The 18,952-nt window shown below is 41.6% G+C and overlaps 1 protein-coding gene across 2 annotated transcripts in view; it reads left to right on the top strand.

Annotated features, from left to right (window-relative positions):
* The window catches only part of traf3ip1 (TNF receptor-associated factor 3 interacting protein 1), a 32,701-nt gene extending 15,044 nt beyond the window's left edge, over nt 1–17,657 (top strand). For both annotated transcript variants that reach the window (XM_074658185.1, XM_074658184.1), the window contains 6 exons: nt 1,218–1,310; nt 2,398–2,533; nt 2,612–2,648; nt 2,752–2,828; nt 10,780–10,997; nt 12,862–17,657. In XM_074658185.1, coding sequence (XP_074514286.1) covers nt 1,218–1,310; nt 2,398–2,533; nt 2,612–2,648; nt 2,752–2,828; nt 10,780–10,997; nt 12,862–13,027 — 727 coding nt within the window. In that variant the 3' untranslated portion in view covers nt 13,028–17,657. The remainder of the gene's footprint in view (nt 1–1,217; nt 1,311–2,397; nt 2,534–2,611; nt 2,649–2,751; nt 2,829–10,779; nt 10,998–12,861) is intronic.
* The last annotated feature ends 1,295 nt before the right edge of the window (nt 17,658–18,952 follow it).

Here is an 18,952-nt window from a genome sequence, read left to right as displayed (position 1 = left end):
ACCTAGAGCATTCAGAGGATGGATGGATCAAACTAGAGACCTAGAGCATTCAGAGGATGGATGGATCAGACTAGAGACCTAGAGCATTCAGAGGATGGATGGATCAGACTAGAGACCTAGAGCATTCAGAGGATGGATGGATCAAACTAGAGACTTTCCTAGCTAGATTGACAATAAAGGGCTTTCTGAGCAGTTTACACAACAGAAGTGTTCGCCGTCCAATTGCAGAAAAATGCAGTTCTTGCAGAAAGTTTTTGATACCAAATCACAGCATGGCTTTTTCTATGGCGTTCTTCAAGGGCTTGGACACTTAATGTGGTATTTTGATCATTGAGTGGTTAAAAAATGGTTAAATTTGACACCAAATCTGTTTAACAAATGGTATCAACCCAGAAATTGCCGCAATAACTTATGAGACATAATAGAGCATGGGGATGGCCATCATATACTTCCATCATAAAACCCTCATACACTTTTACAACACATACAACTTGACTCTCAGTGCAAATTAATCTTCAGGTTCCCAGCTTTCCGATGATGTACACCACTTCTATGTGACATCTACTGTTGACCTGCTATCTCCCCCTACAGACACCCTGTCCCCCCCTGAAAGAGATTAAAACGAGTCTGTTACGGGTCTCAGAAGGTTAATAAATAATACATTTATAAAGCTTATGAAGTTTTTGTTGAGAATGTTGACAAGTTGATTAAGTTATGTGATCATTTCTGAGGCTGTAGTACAAATGTTCTTGCATTGCATTGTATCAAATTGCTTTATTTATTTCAAATGTAATCGTTTTGCTTTTAGAAATGCAGGTTTGTTCCTGGGCCTGATCCAGGATCAGTTCCAGAAGATTACACAGTTTAATAATTGCCTTTTCATTTGGATAATTCTGAATGTTCTGTTCTTTAACTGACTAATCAGCGACAACTGCGGTTTTACTGTTATTAATACGGTGAATGTTGATTGTTCCAAGCAACAGTAATCATCCTGCAATGTGAATGACTCAGCATAGCTGTCACTAATCAGATATTTGGCAAATCACAGAGAGCTGTTTACAGAGGATTTGGCTTGTAAAGGAAGTCAAGAAAACAAAAAAATATCATAGCTTGTGAAACAAAATAAGATTACTTGTTTAAATGGAAACATATTTAGTGTCAAAATGGTTAGTTTAACATGTTATTTCAGTAATGTGTATAATCCTTTCAATCTACAGCAACAGACGAATACCACGGCCCAGCAGTGCTCGCCCAGCACCTCCCCGAGTCAAGAAACAGGAAAGTTACTCTGATGTGACCCCAGCTGAGAGGTGATTCCACCACACATGTTCACTAAAGTCTCATTTATAGTGGCAACGACGAAATCCTCCTCTTTTTGTGTGAATACTAAGGCTGTCAACCGATTCAATTATTTAATTGCATGATTGTCCATCGTTAATCGCAATTATGCACAAATTAATCACACATTTTTTGTCTGTTCAAAATGTACCTTAAAGGGAGATTTGTCAAGTATTTAATCCTCTTATCAACATGGGAGTGGGCAAATATGCTGCTTTATGCAAATGTATGTACATATTTATTATTGGAAATCAATTAACAACACAGAACAATGACAGATATTGATCCAGAAACCCTCACAGGTACTGCATTTAGCATAAAACAATATGCTCAAATCACAACATGGCAAACTGCAGCCCAACAGGCAACAACAGCTGTCAGTGTGTCAGTGTGTTGACTTGACTATGACTTGCCCCAAACTGCATGTGATTATCATAAAGTGGGCATATCTGTAAAGGGGAGATTCGTGGGTACCCATAGAACCCATTTACATTCACATATCTGGAGGTCAGAGGTCAAGGGACACCTTTCAAAATGGCTATGACAGTTTTTCCTCGCCAAAATTTAGGAGTTTAGTTTGGAGTGTTATTTAACCTTCTTCGTGACAAGCTACTATGACATGGTTGGTACCGATGGATTCTTTTGTTTTTAGTTTCATATGATGCCAGTATCTTCACTCTAGCCTAAAAAAACAGCTCGCTACAACCTAAAAAACGCAAGTTACGTTAATGTGTAAAAGAAATTAGTGGCGTTAAAACCAATTTGCGTTAACTTTGACAGCCTTAGTGAATACAGTCCTGGTGTGAACACAAGTCTCGTCCCTGCCAGCAGGAGAGATGGATCACTGCTTACATTATTAAACAAAAATGCAGTGAACCCACTGGTTCAGACGGATACTGTTAGTAATTGTGTTATAATTGAGCAAGTGGAGCAGGTCTAACCACTCAACAGTGACGTTGCATAAAGGTGACTACAAGATGGCACATGTCTCTCCCTACAGCGTGTACCATCTACGTTTTCAGTTAGAAATGAGTCAAGCTCCCTGTCTTGCTCTTCCAGGCTGTCCAGTGCCAAGCCCTCTGCACCTGTCATCATGGATGGCAAGAGGCTGTCTGAGGACGAGGACGATGCAGATGAGCAATTTCTCGTGGAGGAGGCGGTCCTTCCGCCTTCAGACGCTCCTGAGATGGAGGTGGTAAGTGACTTGAACAGCGGGTTGTTCAAATACCATGGGAAAACATTGTATAGTTATGTACTATTTTTTCCATTTCAGGGGCCCGCACAAGAACTCGACAGTGGAGACAAACACGGTACACATGATTTGTCTCTTTTTAGTTTCCCCTTATTTCTTATTTTGGAAGGACTGAATGGACATTTTCTCCACTATTCTTATCACTGTTTCTCTCACTATAGGTGGCCTTGTGAAAAAGATCCTTGAGACCAAGAAAGACTATGAATTGTCCCCATCCTCCTCCAAATCTAAAGAACAGGTATGTACAGTTACAGTAGTAGTTCTTTTGCTCCTCCACTAGAGGGCAGTATCAGCCTAGTTCTCCACCTTGTCAGTGACTCGGAGCTTAAACCTCGCCATCAGTTCTATCAGCCATTCTTTCTGGAGGGGTTTGCTCTCCAGGGCAAATGTTTTTAACCGCAGTGAACGGCCCAGTGAAACACTGGTTATTATCAGAAGAAAAGATGTAAACAAATGGAGTGGAGAGGTGTAATTGTGCCGCCTTGTAACCACAAAAATGTTCCCCTTCAGTGGGGCTGAAGGGCTAATGACCAGACAAGCAAGTATGGCCTCCAACAGACCACACACACAATTGATACACACACACACACACACACACACACACACCGAGATGTCTGGAGCAAAATGAGCTTGTTTTCTGGGGTTGCTCAATATCTTCGGTATGCCTAATTTGATTACAGACTGTTCTGTGTGCAGTTTGAGGGTATCTGCCATCTCGGGGACTAGCTTTTAGAGCAATCCTGTTCTGGCTGTTCACATTCCTTCCCCTGGTGTGGATTTATAGGTTATTCCAGAAAACAGACAATGCACAACCAGTTTGAGGTTTTCAGTCCTGCCGTGTTTTGTCTCTAAACATCGTCCATTAAAAGTCCGTTACACAGTTATCAGGTTTTCTTGTGAAGTTTCTTCTCATCTTCTCTTAGACTTTATATTAGATACGCTTTTTTTTTTTTTCAAGGTGACGCATGACTGCTGCTCATGCATTCCTGTCTGTCAGCTTATTTATCAGCCAGAGAGAGAGAGAGAGAGAGAGAGAGAGAGACGTCTTTCATCATTATTTGGGGTGTGAATCAGTGTGAAGCTTACAGTTTGGTCTGTTGTCCATGGCGTGAGGTGGCGTACGCTGTCTGCTTTGGGGTGGTCCTCTTCACTGAAGCGTACTCTCCCGGCATCCCTTCCTAGCTGACCACCCTGACTCTGATGGATACACTGTTTTGGACTGTCACTCATGCAAATAAAGGCCCCCCGATCCATCCCCTCCGAACTGCGGCCTCAGACACCGTCCCTCGTAACTCACACCTGAAGTTGTCACAGCTTAGCCACCAGTAAACTGAAATAGCCTGAGCAGCATTTAACCAACTTTACATGTGTGTGTGTTACTGGTAGTTTTACACATCCCTACCCACCTCAACACTTCTCTTAAAAATAATTTATTAGGGCTGTCGATCAATTAAAGTATTTAATCGCGATTAATCACATGATTGTCCACAGTTAATCACGATTAATCTCAAATTAATCACACATTTTTTTATCTGTTCAAAATTTACCTTAAAAAGGGAGAAACTGCAGCCCTACAGGCAACAACAGCTGTCAGTGTGCTGACTTGACTATGACTTGCCCCAAACTGCATGTGATTATCATAAAGTGGGCATGTCTGTAAAGGGGAGACTCGTGGGTACCCATAGAACCCATTTTCATTCACATATCTGGAGGTCAGAGGTCAAGGGACCCCTTTGAAAATGGCCATGACAGTTTTTCCTCGCCAAAATTGAGCGTAAATTTGGAGCGTTATTTAACCTCCTTTCTGACAAGCTAGACATGGTTGGCACCAATGGATTCCTTAGGTTTTCTAGTTTCAGATACCAGTATCTTCACTTTATAGCTTTAAAAATGAACCCGCTACAACCTTAGAAATTGCAAGTGGTATTAATGTGTTAAAGACATCAGTGGCGTTAAAATTAATTTGCGTTATTGTGTTATTATGGTGTTAACTTTGTCAGCCCTAGAATTTATCTAAAAATGGTGCAAAGCAAATATACATACACACACGTGCAAAACATCAAAAAATAGCAGAGCTCTTTGTGTAACATGAGCATAGCATTTCTAGAGGTTATCCTAATTTTCTTAATGGAGCCTCCTTAGTTTTCAGGGGATCCAAACCTTCATGTCAGAGTATCCTGTACGGTCAGCAAAGGCAGCTTGAAACAGGTATGTCTGCACATAGGAGCTGTTCAGTCTGCCCCTCTATCATTATTGGCCTTGCTTCATCAGCTGTATAAAGAACTATAATGACTTCCTTCCTGACATGAAAGGGTGGAGAGGTCAGCTTAATGGAGTCGTTTTTTTTTTTCTTCTTCTTCTTGTAATCACGGTAAAACACGCAGGGTCAAAAATGTAAATATTGAGCTTCCACATTCTATGTGGTGTGACCGACGGGTTTGAAATTTCAGCTGCCGCTATTCATTTTCTTAAACGCCGTTGTTTATCAAAACACTACGTCTGAATGAATCACAAACCGCCTTGATTTAAAATCCAACACCATGTTCAGTCGCCTTTTGACCATTTTGTATATTTTCTGAGAAACTAGTAATATGTTATTACCCGTTCTGTAATTTATGTTCTTTGTCATTTCTGAATTAATTTAGCTATTGTTAATGCCTAGCTGCCCCGTTGCTGTTCTGGTGTAAATAAAGGGAATTCTTAAACAGTCAAATGATTGTGTTTCACCGTGTCCCACCACAGTGTGTGTGACTGAAGAATTTGCTGTATATTTATGGGGATGCCCTTCCTCATGACCCCTCGGCGGTATTGTATATTATTCCAAGATAGTTCCCTTTTTATTTAGACAGAATCTGCCCCTTGCAGCAGCTGCGTTTTCATAAGAATTTTTTTGTGTACTCTTTCCCCCCTTTTCTCTACCCCCATCAAATTAGCCTTGATGAAGGTTTGTAATGTATAAATAAACCCTGTGGCATACAAATGGATGGCTGCTGAGTGAGAGTCACGGAGGAGAAGGGCCAGAATACTCTCTGCAGAATTGTCAAGAAAATAAATACTCCTCTCTGCAGACCTCTGTGTCTTTATAAACATCCAGCGCTTTTTGTTTTTTTTGTGGAAACATAAGGAAATGGCCCTGTGGCATTCCATTAGTCATATTACTTTTGTAGAGGTCATATTGACTTGTCAGAGGAGCTTGATCAGGTTTATGAGGAGTACCTACTAGGGCTGGGACGAGACACCTATCCTGATTCGATACTATCACCATACTTGGTTGCGGATTGCGATTCTACAAGTATTAGGATTTGATATTACCAGTTATTGTGATTTTTGTTGACTGTTTTTAACACTAGACCATGGGGAAAATGTTGAATCATACACTTCTAGGGACTTTTACTTTGGAAAATCTCTAAATGAATCCAGTAAAAATGTTTGATTTTCAGCATGTATGTAGTCAGAGATGTCCTGAAGTCAAATATATCAGTCATTGTCAGGAATTATTTATTAAATCTTTTTCCAGCAACCCAAAAATCAAAGAATAAACAAATTAGTGGTATTTTCTTTTTAATTTATAAGGGACATGTAATGTTTTATACTTCTGGTGAATATAATCCAATCAATCTTATTTCTCTATATGTATTTTGTATATACAGTTCCCTTTGTTAACACCTTATTTTGAAAACCGGACGTAGTCACACGTGTATACTTCCGTTAACTTCGCCAAGTCCATCGCTAGCTCCCCCCGCTAGCTCTGTTCTCTTTATACATCCATGGTCAGCTCCATCGCGGCCGTTTGAATGCATGTAACATAAATATCAGTATATGGGTGCTCTACAGTTGTAGCGTCGGCCCATTTGACCACGGAGATGAGAGCGACGGCCGGCTCGACCGCACGTTACCGCGATGCGATAACGTTTCCTGTCCGTGACAGAGTTAGCATGCAGCTTTAGCCAAAGTGTTTCCATCCTTTACTGGATGTGTAGTGTTTACCACGCTAGATTTAACATGTGAGGGTGCTGCTCGTATCCACGCAGACCCTCCAACGTTTTCTGCTCTTTCGTCGTATTTGCCGGTTTCTGCTCGCTGCGGCCGACTACTGTTTGTTTTGAGTGACGGATACAGAACGAATCTGACGTCACATTACTCAGACTACAACAATAAAAGGTGGTAACTTCCTTCTACTGCCGTGTAGATTCAAATATATCGATTCTGGCATTACAAAATCTATTTCAAAATCGTACAAAAAAAAAAAATCGCGACACATAGGTGAAGCAGCCACAATCTGTTACCAGACCAGACCTTGACAACACATTTATGAACAGAAGTCGTATCTTCCAGTCCTTAAAAATTGCTTTTTCTCTCCATGAGAATGTTTAAATGATGAGCCACCTTTTTAAAAAAAAAAAAAAAAAATATATATATATATATATATATATATATATATATATATACAGTTTCCATTTTCAGTTAGTGCAGTGGTCCATCTGGAAGTGTCCTTTCAGTTCACCCCGTAGCCCAGGGTGGTGATCTCAGTTGTCTCCCCAAGGGGCTACAGTGACCTTGCAACAACATCCTGTAACCTCAGTGGCCGTAAGCTTTTCTCCTCACCTCACTGACTCCAAGCTATTTTTATGATCTAGCTAGACTTTTGAATGGCCCGCTCTGAAAAATGGCGAGTAAGCTCATAAACAGCGCCCAGAGCCAGTTCTCATTTTACTGTATGCTTCGCTCCCTGGCTCACCTCTCAGATCTTCTACACATTGTAAGAACCATTGGGATGCGCATCAGTGTCTTCAAATGCTCACCAGTAGCCAGCAGAACAGTTCCCAGAACCTCTGAAGTTGTTGCATGTGGGCTTCAATCATCTATACGTCCTTTGACAAATCCTTTATTTTTCTCATTTGTGTTTGTGATGATGAAAGAGCAGTTCATAAAGAGTGACATTTGAGCTTGCTGTGCCACAACTTACTGTCACCACAATAACTTGAACTTAAATTGATTCAGCTTGGTTGTGGGCAAAGCAGCTCTAATGAGGTTTGTACATTTCATCCTCCAAAGGAAGCTGATTAATGAACAGTAACGAATGAATGAAGCCTCTCTCCTTATGATGGAAGCTAATCTCTCGCTGTCAGCTAGCTTCTAAATTATTGTTTTCCCAGCTAATGATACCCTAGAGGTTGCTCTGCCGCTGACAGGTTCTATGCATGCACGCCATTTCTCTTGTTGAAGGAGACTGACGAATGTCTTCCTCCTGCCTCAGAAAATCCCTATAAGCAGTCCATAAATCACATTTTTGCACGCTTTTCTTAATTAAGCTGATTCGACGTGTGATGACTGGGTGAAGTTCACATTGTAGTGCACCTTGCAGTTTTACAACAAGCAGAGTTAAAGTGAAAGGGGAGCCAAATCTGAATTTTCTGATTTAGGCAGCCCACAAAAACCTCATAGGATTCACATGTCGCCATTAAAGTATTTATTTTAGGGCTGTCAAAGTTGACGTCATAATAACACGTGAAGCAAATTTGTTTTAACGTCACTAATTTCTTTAACGCATTAATGCAACTTGTGAGTTTTGGGTTGTAGCGGACTGAGTTTTAAAGCTAGAGTGAAGATACTGGTATCATATGAAACTAGAAAACCTATGTCATGCTAGTTATCACAAAGGAGGTTAAATAACGCTCCAAACTGATGCTAAGTTTTGGCGAGGAAATTCTGGCATGGCCATTTTTAATAGGGTCCCTTGACCTGAAAATGGGTTCTATGGGTACCCACGAGTCTCCCCTTTAGAGACATGCCCACTTTATGATAATCACATGCAGTTTTGGTGCAAGTCATAGTCAAGTCAGCACACTGACACACTGACAGCTGTTGTTGCCTGTTGGGCTGCAGTTTGCCATGTTATGATTTGAGCATATTTTTTATGTTAAATGCAGTACCTGTGAGGGTTTCTGGACAATAATTGTCATTGTTCTGTGTTGTTAATTGATTTCCAATGATAAATATATACATACATTTGCATAAAGCAGCATATTGGCCCACTCCCATCTTGATCAGAGTATTAAATACTTAAAACATGTCCCTTTAAGGTACATTTTGAACAGATAAAAAATGTGCGATTAATTTGCGAATAATCGAGATTAGATATTTTAATTCTCCAATTTATTTGTGCAGTTCCAGAAGATAGAGACATCTCACGCTACAGGACGATACTGTAGGTATAAAACACCTCAAACCGAGCTACCTCCACTTGTCATTAGTCCACCTGCCCTTTCTAGCGCCAGCCAGAGGCTGTGTCTTCCCCATTGCCTGAGGCTCTCATCACTGTCTGAGATAATGGGAAAACCTGCCCCATCTCCACCCCTTTTCCTCCTCTCTCTCACCTCCTACTCCTCTGCGGTCGCCACGTCTAAATATTGTTCTGTGATCTGGGTGAGAAAAAGGAAAACTAGGAGCACACAGGTCTCGTAGACCCCGACAGAGACCTCCATAAAGCTGTGATTTATATCCACCTGGACGGAGTGCACACGAACTAGGGGTCATGTTTTCACGCCAAGTTTTTTATTTTCCAACAGAGAAGGAGAGAGGGAGGGAGGGGGGGGCGGTGGGGTAGCAAGGGGACGGCAAATAGACTGAAGCCATGGGTCCTGTCTGGGCCGTGCAGACCAAACCACAGCCAGGCAGGCCGAATGAGCCGTAGAGTGTTTGTTTAGCTGCAGGGTTCAGAGCGCCCAGTGGAAAGCCACCCACCTTGTCAGGGGACCGCTGGGCCGAGGCGTTTCAACCCTCACACTCTTTTTTAACCACCACAAATAGGTAACAAAGAGCGAGGTTGTCAGAAAGTTGTACTTGCTTCCTGTAAAAGACATGATGGCAGCGATGTTTGATGTCATTTCTGCAGTGTGGTCTTGTCTGGTCAAGCTGCCGCTTCAAATTCTAATTACTGAGCTGTTTGGTTTGTGTTAAGAGAGAGATGGCTTGATAAGGCTGTATGTGCCAGCTACGCTGAGCACATGTGACAGTTTGTGTGTTTTTGAAGAGGAAGCTGTCATTTAGTTTACACGCTGTCGTGAATATGACTCCTGCTGCCTCCTGAAGGCAGGTGCTCCCATCTGTGGGGCCAAATGGTATAAATTGGGCCAAGAGCTGAACTTGAAAGGAGACATAAGTGTAGTAGTTGTTACTCAATACTGTAGTAAAATAAGCCCACTGCCACAGCCTGTTACTAAAATAAACAAGACTTAAAGACCAAGAGTGCTGAGGGGCTGTGTGTGTCCACTGTATGCTTCACCTGAACCTCTGCTTGGTGTATGTGTGTGTGAGCGTGTGTGAGCGTGTGTGAGCGTGTGTGTGTGTGTGTGTGTGTGTGTGTGTGTGTGTGTGTGTGTGTGTGTGTGTGTGTGTGTGTGTGTGTGTGTGTGTGTGTGTGTGTGTGTGTGTGTGTGTGTGTGTGTGTGTGTGTGTGTGTGTGGCTTTAGGGTTGCAATACTGAGTGCTTTCGCAGTACACACACACACACACACACACACACACACACACACACACACACACACACACACTCGGAGGCCTTCCGAAGCCCAGCTGAGCAAACATCCTTGGATTTGCTCCCTTTTTTGCCATCGAGGGACTGAGTGTAATTTGGATATGGTGAACCCCCCCATCCCCCCACCCCCCAACCACACACCATACACTGGAGGCCTTCATCAACCAGTCCCCCCAACTTTTGGCCAACACAATTCAGACGCACGTTTGATCTTTATATATACAGCTAGGTTGGTAGAATTCCTGCCTAACATTTTTAGCCTTGAAATCCTAAACCACTAAATGTAGCCTTGCTCTGGTTCTGGGCATTTGAGACTTAAGCTGGCAAAGGTAGAATTCCTAAAGAGGGTTTATTATGTTTTGGTCTAGGGACACACAAGTGATTTTTGTGTGTGTTCATACAGCTGTTTGATACAGCGTTTAGTTGAAATCATGCAGATGAAATGAAAACATCTCAGTTTCTCTCTACGCCTGTTAAGGCTTGGGTCTAGATGAACCTGCTTATGAAATAGAATTAATCATTCCTCAAATACTAACATGTACAGGACACTCCTCAAACTTTATTTAATGTTCCTATTCTTTTGTAAGTTGACAGCACCAAAGATTCCATTACCCAAAACCTCATCCATTGTATTCACCACCTCCACTTCCAGAACGTGGTGTCTGAAGCGGCACGGAAGAAAGAGCAGGACATGGTGACGCGGGAGATCGAGCGGCTCCGCTCATCCATCCAGACGGTGTGCCGCAGCACCCTGCCTTTGGGTAAGATCATGGACTACATACAGGAAGACATGGACGCCATGCAAGCTGAACTACAAACCTGGCGGCGGGAGAACAAAGAGCACGCACAGGCCTTGCTGCAGGAGCAGAGGTGAGGTTTGCACACACAACACGCATTTTATCCCCATCTCATGCGAGGTGCTATCTTCATATATCATTTACTGATTCCAGTACTTCATATTCAATGCTGCTTCCAAAATAATACTTTTTCTTGTTATGGTGAAAGAAAGGAATATCAACACTATGTATCACAGGAAAGTCCTAACAATTTCTGTTTATCTCTTCTAGGGATGCTAATTTTGAAAAATGTTCTTAACCGATAACCGTCCCTCGTTAACTGATTATTAACCGTTAACCGACAGGAATTGTGCCTCGCATGCAGCGGTGCGCCAGCTGCTGGAGCACAACAGACAACTGAGTCGCCAGTTCACCCGTACGGGACTGATGCTGCGTTCACTGTCTCCATTTCACCGTCCGGGAGCATTAACTTAGCAGATAGATAACTTAGATGCTGCGTTTAGTGTCGCAGACATGCAGCCACTTTCCCAGTAAAAGTCTCCACCGCACATTTAGTTTAGTTTATCAGGTTGTCAGCTGTGTGTCTGCCCGGCGTAGCGACACTCTGTCTGCCCGGATTAATGATAGCGATTATCCAACAAACAGTGTGTGTGTTTGTGCTACGTTAGCATCTGTAGCTCTGCTGGTAGCTTCGTGCTCCCCGTAGTCACACACATACGCTCTGTCAGCTCGGCAAAACTTCAGCGAGTTTCCGACCTACTGTGTGCGTGTGGCGTTATAGCTGTGATCGTAGGTGTAGCAGACAGTGTGTGTACACTTTGTCGGTGAATAAATGCTACGAGGCTACAACTCCTCCGCTCAAGCGAGCTATAGACGGGAGCCAATTTCCTGTATCTGTAACGCCGGCTCAGACTGTCTTAAGGTGGGCTCTTAAGGTGGACCAGCTTTTCTCCTTAAAGTGACGAGTTTTTCTCAGCTTTTTAATTAATTATTAGCGTTAATCCGTTAAAATGCTTAATGTCGGTTAACGATTGAACGGTTAATTATCAACATCCCTAAGCTCTTCTTTTTCTCTTAAAAACACAGGTCACATGTGGATGTAATCACACTGTCATTTTATATATTGTGTGAGGCATGTGTTGTCATAGTTTATTATCTTAAATTGAAAGTGATAAGCAACATTTTTGAGGAACGAGGTCAATTTTCTGAGCTGTCGCGAATAAAAGCATCAACCAATCACACTGTGCAGAACGGGTTGCCAACTCGAGGCACTGTAGTCCGAACCAAGACGGCAAAATGCATTACTCCTTTCAACCTTGACAAAGGCAGCGCAGACCACTTATTTCGTTCTTACCTTTCACAATAAAAGCCCTACACTTATAATATCCGCAGGCGAGTATTTTGCGTTTTTGCGTTGTTTACTCGTCGCGCTGTGTAAAGGCCCTTATTCCTCATTTTTCGTGCGTTTTCCTACAAAGCAACACAAAAATTTCCATTCATTATATGCCTACAGTCTTTTCTAAATAAACTTCTGTCTTCTCAGGAAACAACTTTGTTAGTTTTAGGCAACAAACCTATTTAGTTTGGTTTAGAAAAAGATTGTGGTTTGGGTTAAAAATAACTACGGATGTAGTGTTACTTAAGTACGGAAGTTGGTGACAAATCAACGTTGACTTCTGGTTTCACACACGGTACGAACACCTGGGCAAAGGTTTTGTGCTTTTTTACCCACCCATCCACCCCGACCGCCTCCCCTACACGGCGTTTGTCGCTCTTTATACTTCCTAGTACACGATTACGTGGATTACGTACAAATTGATTTTGTGGGATATACACAAATTACTTTTATGTCATTGCATGTAAGCAAATAATCATCCCGTGTGCGTGTGCGTGTGCGTGTGCGTGTGCGTGTGCGTGTGCGTGTGTGTGTGTTACAGAGCGACAGACAGGGCGGTGGAACCTCTAAAGTCAGAACTAGTTGAACTAGAACAGCTGATCAAGGACCAGCAGGACAAGATTTGTGCTGTAAGGTCCAACATACTGAAGAATGAAGAGAAGATCCAGAAGATGGTGACTGGAATCAACTTCTCCTCCCGAACCTGAAGTCGAGAAACAAGGTCTGCAAAGAAAAACGTTCCTAAAAAAATGCACTGAAGATTTAAAGATGTACAGTGTCTCGTCCAGGATAATGCTAAGACAATTATCTTGGAGAACACTGCACTTTTAGGGGTTTTGTCGGAAAAGGAGATGGACCCAAACATATTGGACACCATCAGTCACACGTTGGTTAATAATAGGGATGCACCGATACCTGGGCTTTGGGTATATAATGTATATAGTATATAAACATAAAATTGAGTTATATAGATTGGCCCCATTGTTACCGATTGGCCCAATATCCGAACCGGTATTGGTGCATCGCTAGTAAATAAAAGCTCCACGTGATGGCTCGAAGGTCTGACTCTATTCTAACATATGCTGTGACTGATAAATACATTAATGAATAAAAAAATATCTTCCTGCTCTGCACACTAACCTTGCCCCAACGTTTACCACTTTTCTGTAATGGTGCCTTTGTGGAATGAGCCTGTGCACAGTTAATGACTCGGAAGTTAGACTAAATAGTTGTATTTAATGCTGGGTGAGTTCATCAAAAGCCCTATATATTCAAAAATATACAATAAGTAACGTAAAAGTTTGATTTGCTGTATACTCAGCAATCACTGGACCAAATTGTAAAGCCTATATTCTTGTTTTTTAGAGTGTGGCACATTTTGGTTAGGATTGTTTCATTGCCTCACTTCTTATTTTTCCTGGCTGTGAGGACTTTTTGCTTAGCCACTGCGGTACACTTGGATTGAAGTAGTAAGCAAGCTTGTGATCATGGTTGTTACATCTGCTATAGTGCTAGTGTCTAATCGATAGAGTGCTCCAGGGATGATGTATTTCTGTAGGCCATCTAGGAAGCTAGCATCGCCCTGGTTCCCTCAACAAAAAGCCAATGGGACTTTTCCATTGGGTTTTGGATTATTACAGAAAATCAGCTCTGTGGCAAACATACGTTGATGATACTTACACGTTTTGTTCAGCAAGATAATCTTCACAAATGAACACCACTTTTATGATTTTTAAAGCGTAAATGCAATCGCCAGAAGTAAAAAGCTAACGTTAGGCTATAAATGAACTACACCGCGGTCATATGAGTGTGAGTATACACAACAAGTTGGCGTGATGACGTTCAGTAGTCTCATTTAGCCACATGTTAGCAACCGCCTTTTTAAGACACACAAAGGCTTCAAAATTCATGAGTGGGGTATTTATTGATGTATTTTATCGCGTAGAACAAAACGTTAAAATCTCTTAAACGTGTGTTAACCCCAGACCTTATTTCAGGCATTTAACTAAAAACCCATTCAAAAAAAAACCATTGACTTCCAGACGAGGGAACCGGAAGTGCTAAAATGCTAACTCATTTCCGGGTATTAGGACTCATTTCTTTAGCACTTTATTGAAATGTGTGTTATATAATTGTGGTGTCCTAGTTTGAATTTGTCCTGGGACCTTTCACAGATCACACTGGTCTTCTTTCTTTCCCACTTTGAAGTCTCCTCTCTCAAGCTACCCTTCCTAAAAAAGAAAGAAAAGATGCTTTTGAGCAACCATTTCCTGTGCTTACAACAACCTTATCCCCTCTTGTAAAAAAAAACAATACTCACAGTTTATCTATGTTATTTCACTGTTCCACAGCACCGCTGCACTTTTATAGAGTGACTAGTGGAGGTGTAACTTCAAGTTGCTTTCGCAGCAAAGCAGTGTTACAATTCTTTCTTCTATCTCTTTTACTGATCTTATAAAACACAACATAGACACACTCATTTAACGTACTGTCAGGAAAAAATAAGCGTATATCCCTTCACCCCGCCATCGTAGGAGGTCCCTCCACTCTATTTCTATTGTAGGATTTGCCAAACTGTTTCTTTTTTGGGATGGAGACAATGTTTGGTCAGATGGCAACTTTTAGTGGGAACTTTCAATTCTTTATAAATTAAAAAAAATAATAATACGACAATATTTGACTAGCTCCTTTTGTGACTTTAAGAAATGTGCTTTACAGATGTAGCTTATATTAAAATATGAAGCAATAATTGCAGTAGGAGATTGAATAGTAAAGACATGTGACTGAAAGACACCACTGTCCCAGTTTTCCTTAAAATTACAACAATGCCATCTCGCTGTAGTCCATGTGTTAGTGAAATACAAAATAACAAAACTGAAAGCAGACTAGTCAGCCACCATTCCTTGCATAGTGGCCCATCTCACCATGAATGAAAATGCAGATACCATATTAAAGTAATGTCATTTTAGATGCTGTTATTACTTGCACAAGTGCAGTTGCTACCTCTGTTAGTTCTACTGCAGATATAGACTGCCAGTGTTTACACAAAATTATTAAAAAAACAATTGGTTGTATTGATGAATGTAATCTACGGAGACCCCCATGGAGAACATTTTTATTAAGTCGTGCCCTCAAGTTAGTAACTAGTTCCCTCGAGTTAGGTAACTTGAGGGAACGAGTTACTTTATAGAGTACTTCTTCCAATCATTCCTGACAGTCCACACATTGCTAATGTACGGAGCGCCCCTAGATGATGTACTTCGGTAAAGTTGGGAACGAGTTACTCACTTGAGGGAACGAGTTACTAACTTGAGGGAACGAGTTACTAACTTGAGGGAACGAGTTACTAACTTGAGGGAACGAGTTACCTCGCTTGACGGAACGAGTTACTAACTTGAGGGAACGAGATACCTAACTTGAGGGAACGAGTTACTAACTTGAGGGAACGAGATACCTAACTTGAGGGAACGAGTTACTAACTGGAGGGAACGAGTTACTACCTCAAGGGCACAACTTAATACACATTTTCTCCTAGGGTCTATGGGGGCTCTGTAGTAATCCATTATTTAAATAATTTTTTTTTTTTATATATAATTCCCAGTTGTATCAAAACTAGTTTTTCCAAATGTGAATGTGATGACCATACGTACTGTAGCTAGATTTTCTCTTTTTTCTGCGCAGACTTCCAAAACGTCTGCCCAAACACGGGATTCCACTTCCACTGCCTCATCAGACCAATGGGTAACCAATAGGATAGGTGGCACAACATCTCAGTACAGCTAGAAACGGTTAAAGCTAGGGTTGGTAATCTTCTTCAAAAACATTGTTTGTTATATTTGTTGAAATTCTCATTACATCCCGACAGCAATTTTTAAATCAAATGCTCTGACAAAAAAAGGGAAAATCTGGTATCTCGTCCCATCCCGTCCAATCATTTACTAACAAGTAAAGTACTAACAATAGCCATGTTTGTTGTTTATGTTCATAATGATGATTTATGGGGAGTGGCTTTGGAGGGAAGCCTGAAGGGACTCGCTGTCAGTGTCGCCGACTTGACGACTTTCTCGTTAGATTTAGCCACTTTTGGAGCTAGTGCTGCTAGCTACTTCCATTGGAAAAGAGTTGGCAACACTGGGCTGGGTTTTTCGGTTGGATCATTTTGAAAATCTAGCGTTGTCTTGCTGGTTTCTTAAGATTACCTACCCTAGCGTTAATCTAGTAGAACAGACGGCAAGAAATCGTGAGTGGAAAGAAATGTTCATGGGCATCAACAGCTACAAGGAAAAAAAATTACACTTTTAGAAATGCTTCTTAACAGCGACACCTGTGGCCGTGAAATCAACGAAAGTCAGTGTCGGGCTCGTGCTTGCTCAATATACCTGAACGAGCATCACTCAAAACAGTGAGGCGACACACGTCAGCTAAAACCACAATATCACTCTATATTTCAGCTGCTTGGCAGTAATGTTAGCTGACCAGACGAAGTTCTCTCCATGAACATGATTTGGATCTGATCCTAGTGTTGGCTTTTCCTGCCTAAGTGCAGGCTGATGCAGCGGAGCTCTCCAGCGTGTCTCCCTGCTCTCTCCGCCCGCAGCCGGAGACACCGGCACCCGGTCGGTAACGAGAAGCCTACGTAAATCTCTGTAGAGCTCTGTCACTTCACAAGATACGGAAAACCTGTTGGTCTGGAGGAGCTGCAGCAGTTATTTCTGCACAAACGTCCACTGTAACATTCACTAGATATTCTCAGCGCTAAACTAACTCTTCTGCAGTGTGTAGTGAGCGCGCGTTCACGTCTAGAGGTGGAGCGAGCTGAGCTGTCTGAGTGAAGGCGAGCAGGCAGAGGAGGAGGGTACAGCGGCTACACGCGAACGCGCATTTGCGAGCGCGCATTTGCGAGCGCGCATGTGTGACGACCCGCTACATTTATGCGCGTACAAAGTTACAAATAGTCCCTTTAAGTGGGAAATATCAATATTAATGCTATTCATTTGACTGAGAGCTATTCACTCTGAGGATTCAACAGTTAACATGTACTCTCATTTAGTCTGATTTTACTCCATTTGCATATCAGTATTATATTTAGTCCATCAAATATACTGTAACCTTTTGAAAAGTCAAATTTAAAACTCGTACAAACAAAACTCGTGGAAAAGAGGGAACCTGCATGTTCATATGTCTTTTATGAAAGGACAATGCACATTGTAAACTACTTGTATCATATCCTGTGTCTCTCTTTAAACTGTACATTATGTATATGTGGAGATTGTATCATAGTTCAAATAATTATATAATTTTGTAGTGGAGTGAAATAAATGGTTACCTTGTAATAAATATTTGTTTCCTCTTCTGTTTTTTTTTTGAGTAAGTGGAGAGTAGTGACTGTTGCTGAGAGAAAGTTACAGACCCAAAGTCAAGTTGGCCTTTTTAATGGAAACTTAATGAGAGGTCTGGATCGCTCCAGTTACATTATGAGCGAAATGATAAATGGCCCTGGTTTGTGATTTCGACGAGTCCATGTGAAGTCCTTGTGGCGTCTGGCACGGCCTAGTCACACTGTCAACGAGACTCTTTTGAAGCCCAGTCCAACATGACAGAAGTAAAACATTTAACTTTTCTTTTTAAGACCCTCAAGTAACATTAGCATTATTAACTTTTCTCTGGCAAGCCAAGAAACAGCTGCAACACACACAAAGCATATTAGGAAGCCCCTTTAACAACTATTAGGCAAGATTTGGACAGAGCATTTGTGATGCGAGTTGGAGATTTAGCTGAAGGCCCCTACAGCAGAAGGCATGGACAAAGACGCTGGCCCCAGTCTCAACAGGTGGATTAAGATAAGACTACAGCATAGTCCAAGGAAAGGACATTGTCCATCTGCGTTTCCCTTTTAACTGTGGGCTTCCACAAAGAAGAAGTGACTTAAGACATGACTGCCTCTTCACTATTAATAAAAACCTCAGTTGATTTTTCCCTTTGAATTTCACAATGGATCATGCTGCTAATGAGTGACCACACCTTTCACTTTCACTTTTGTTGTCTACAGTTACCCACTAATCCAGGGGTGTCAAACATATGACCCGAGGGCCAGAACAGGCCCGCCGAAATGTCCAATAAGGCCCATTGGATGACTTTGCAAAGTGTGAAAATTGCAGAGAAATCATTAATTCTAATTTTTCAATAAAATGCATTGCTATTCCTATTATAGATACCTAGTACCTACGTACAGGTTATGTGACACAACACTGTCCGGCGTAGGCTACTCTTCATGCAGGAGCCGTCGGTGGAAAATGACAGAGTGTCGGGTTCTCCAAGAGAAACGGACCAGGTCCTATTCTTCACAGAGAATGAGAAACCAGTGTGCTTAGTGTGTTGCTGCACCCGATTCGATTGTTATCAGGCCATTACATGGGTGTTATCAGTCGCTATAAGCACCATAGATGTTGGTCATTAGAAAACTTAAAAGCAACACGTTCTAACATGTTGTAAAACTGAATGAAACGTCACATTTTGAACACAAACAAAAAGGCTTCTTTAGGATCAGGCAACAAAACTACAACTTCTTTATGTGTAATCCAAAAAAAAAAACAGGTTTAGGTAATAAAACTACAACTTCTTTAGGTTCAAAC

This window comes from Sebastes fasciatus, chromosome 14, assembly GCF_043250625.1.
Source record: "Sebastes fasciatus isolate fSebFas1 chromosome 14, fSebFas1.pri, whole genome shotgun sequence".
Classification (NCBI taxonomy): domain Eukaryota; kingdom Metazoa; phylum Chordata; class Actinopteri; order Perciformes; family Sebastidae; genus Sebastes; species Sebastes fasciatus.
Note: the sequence above shows the minus strand (reverse complement) of the source record. Positions and strands in the feature narration are given on the sequence as shown.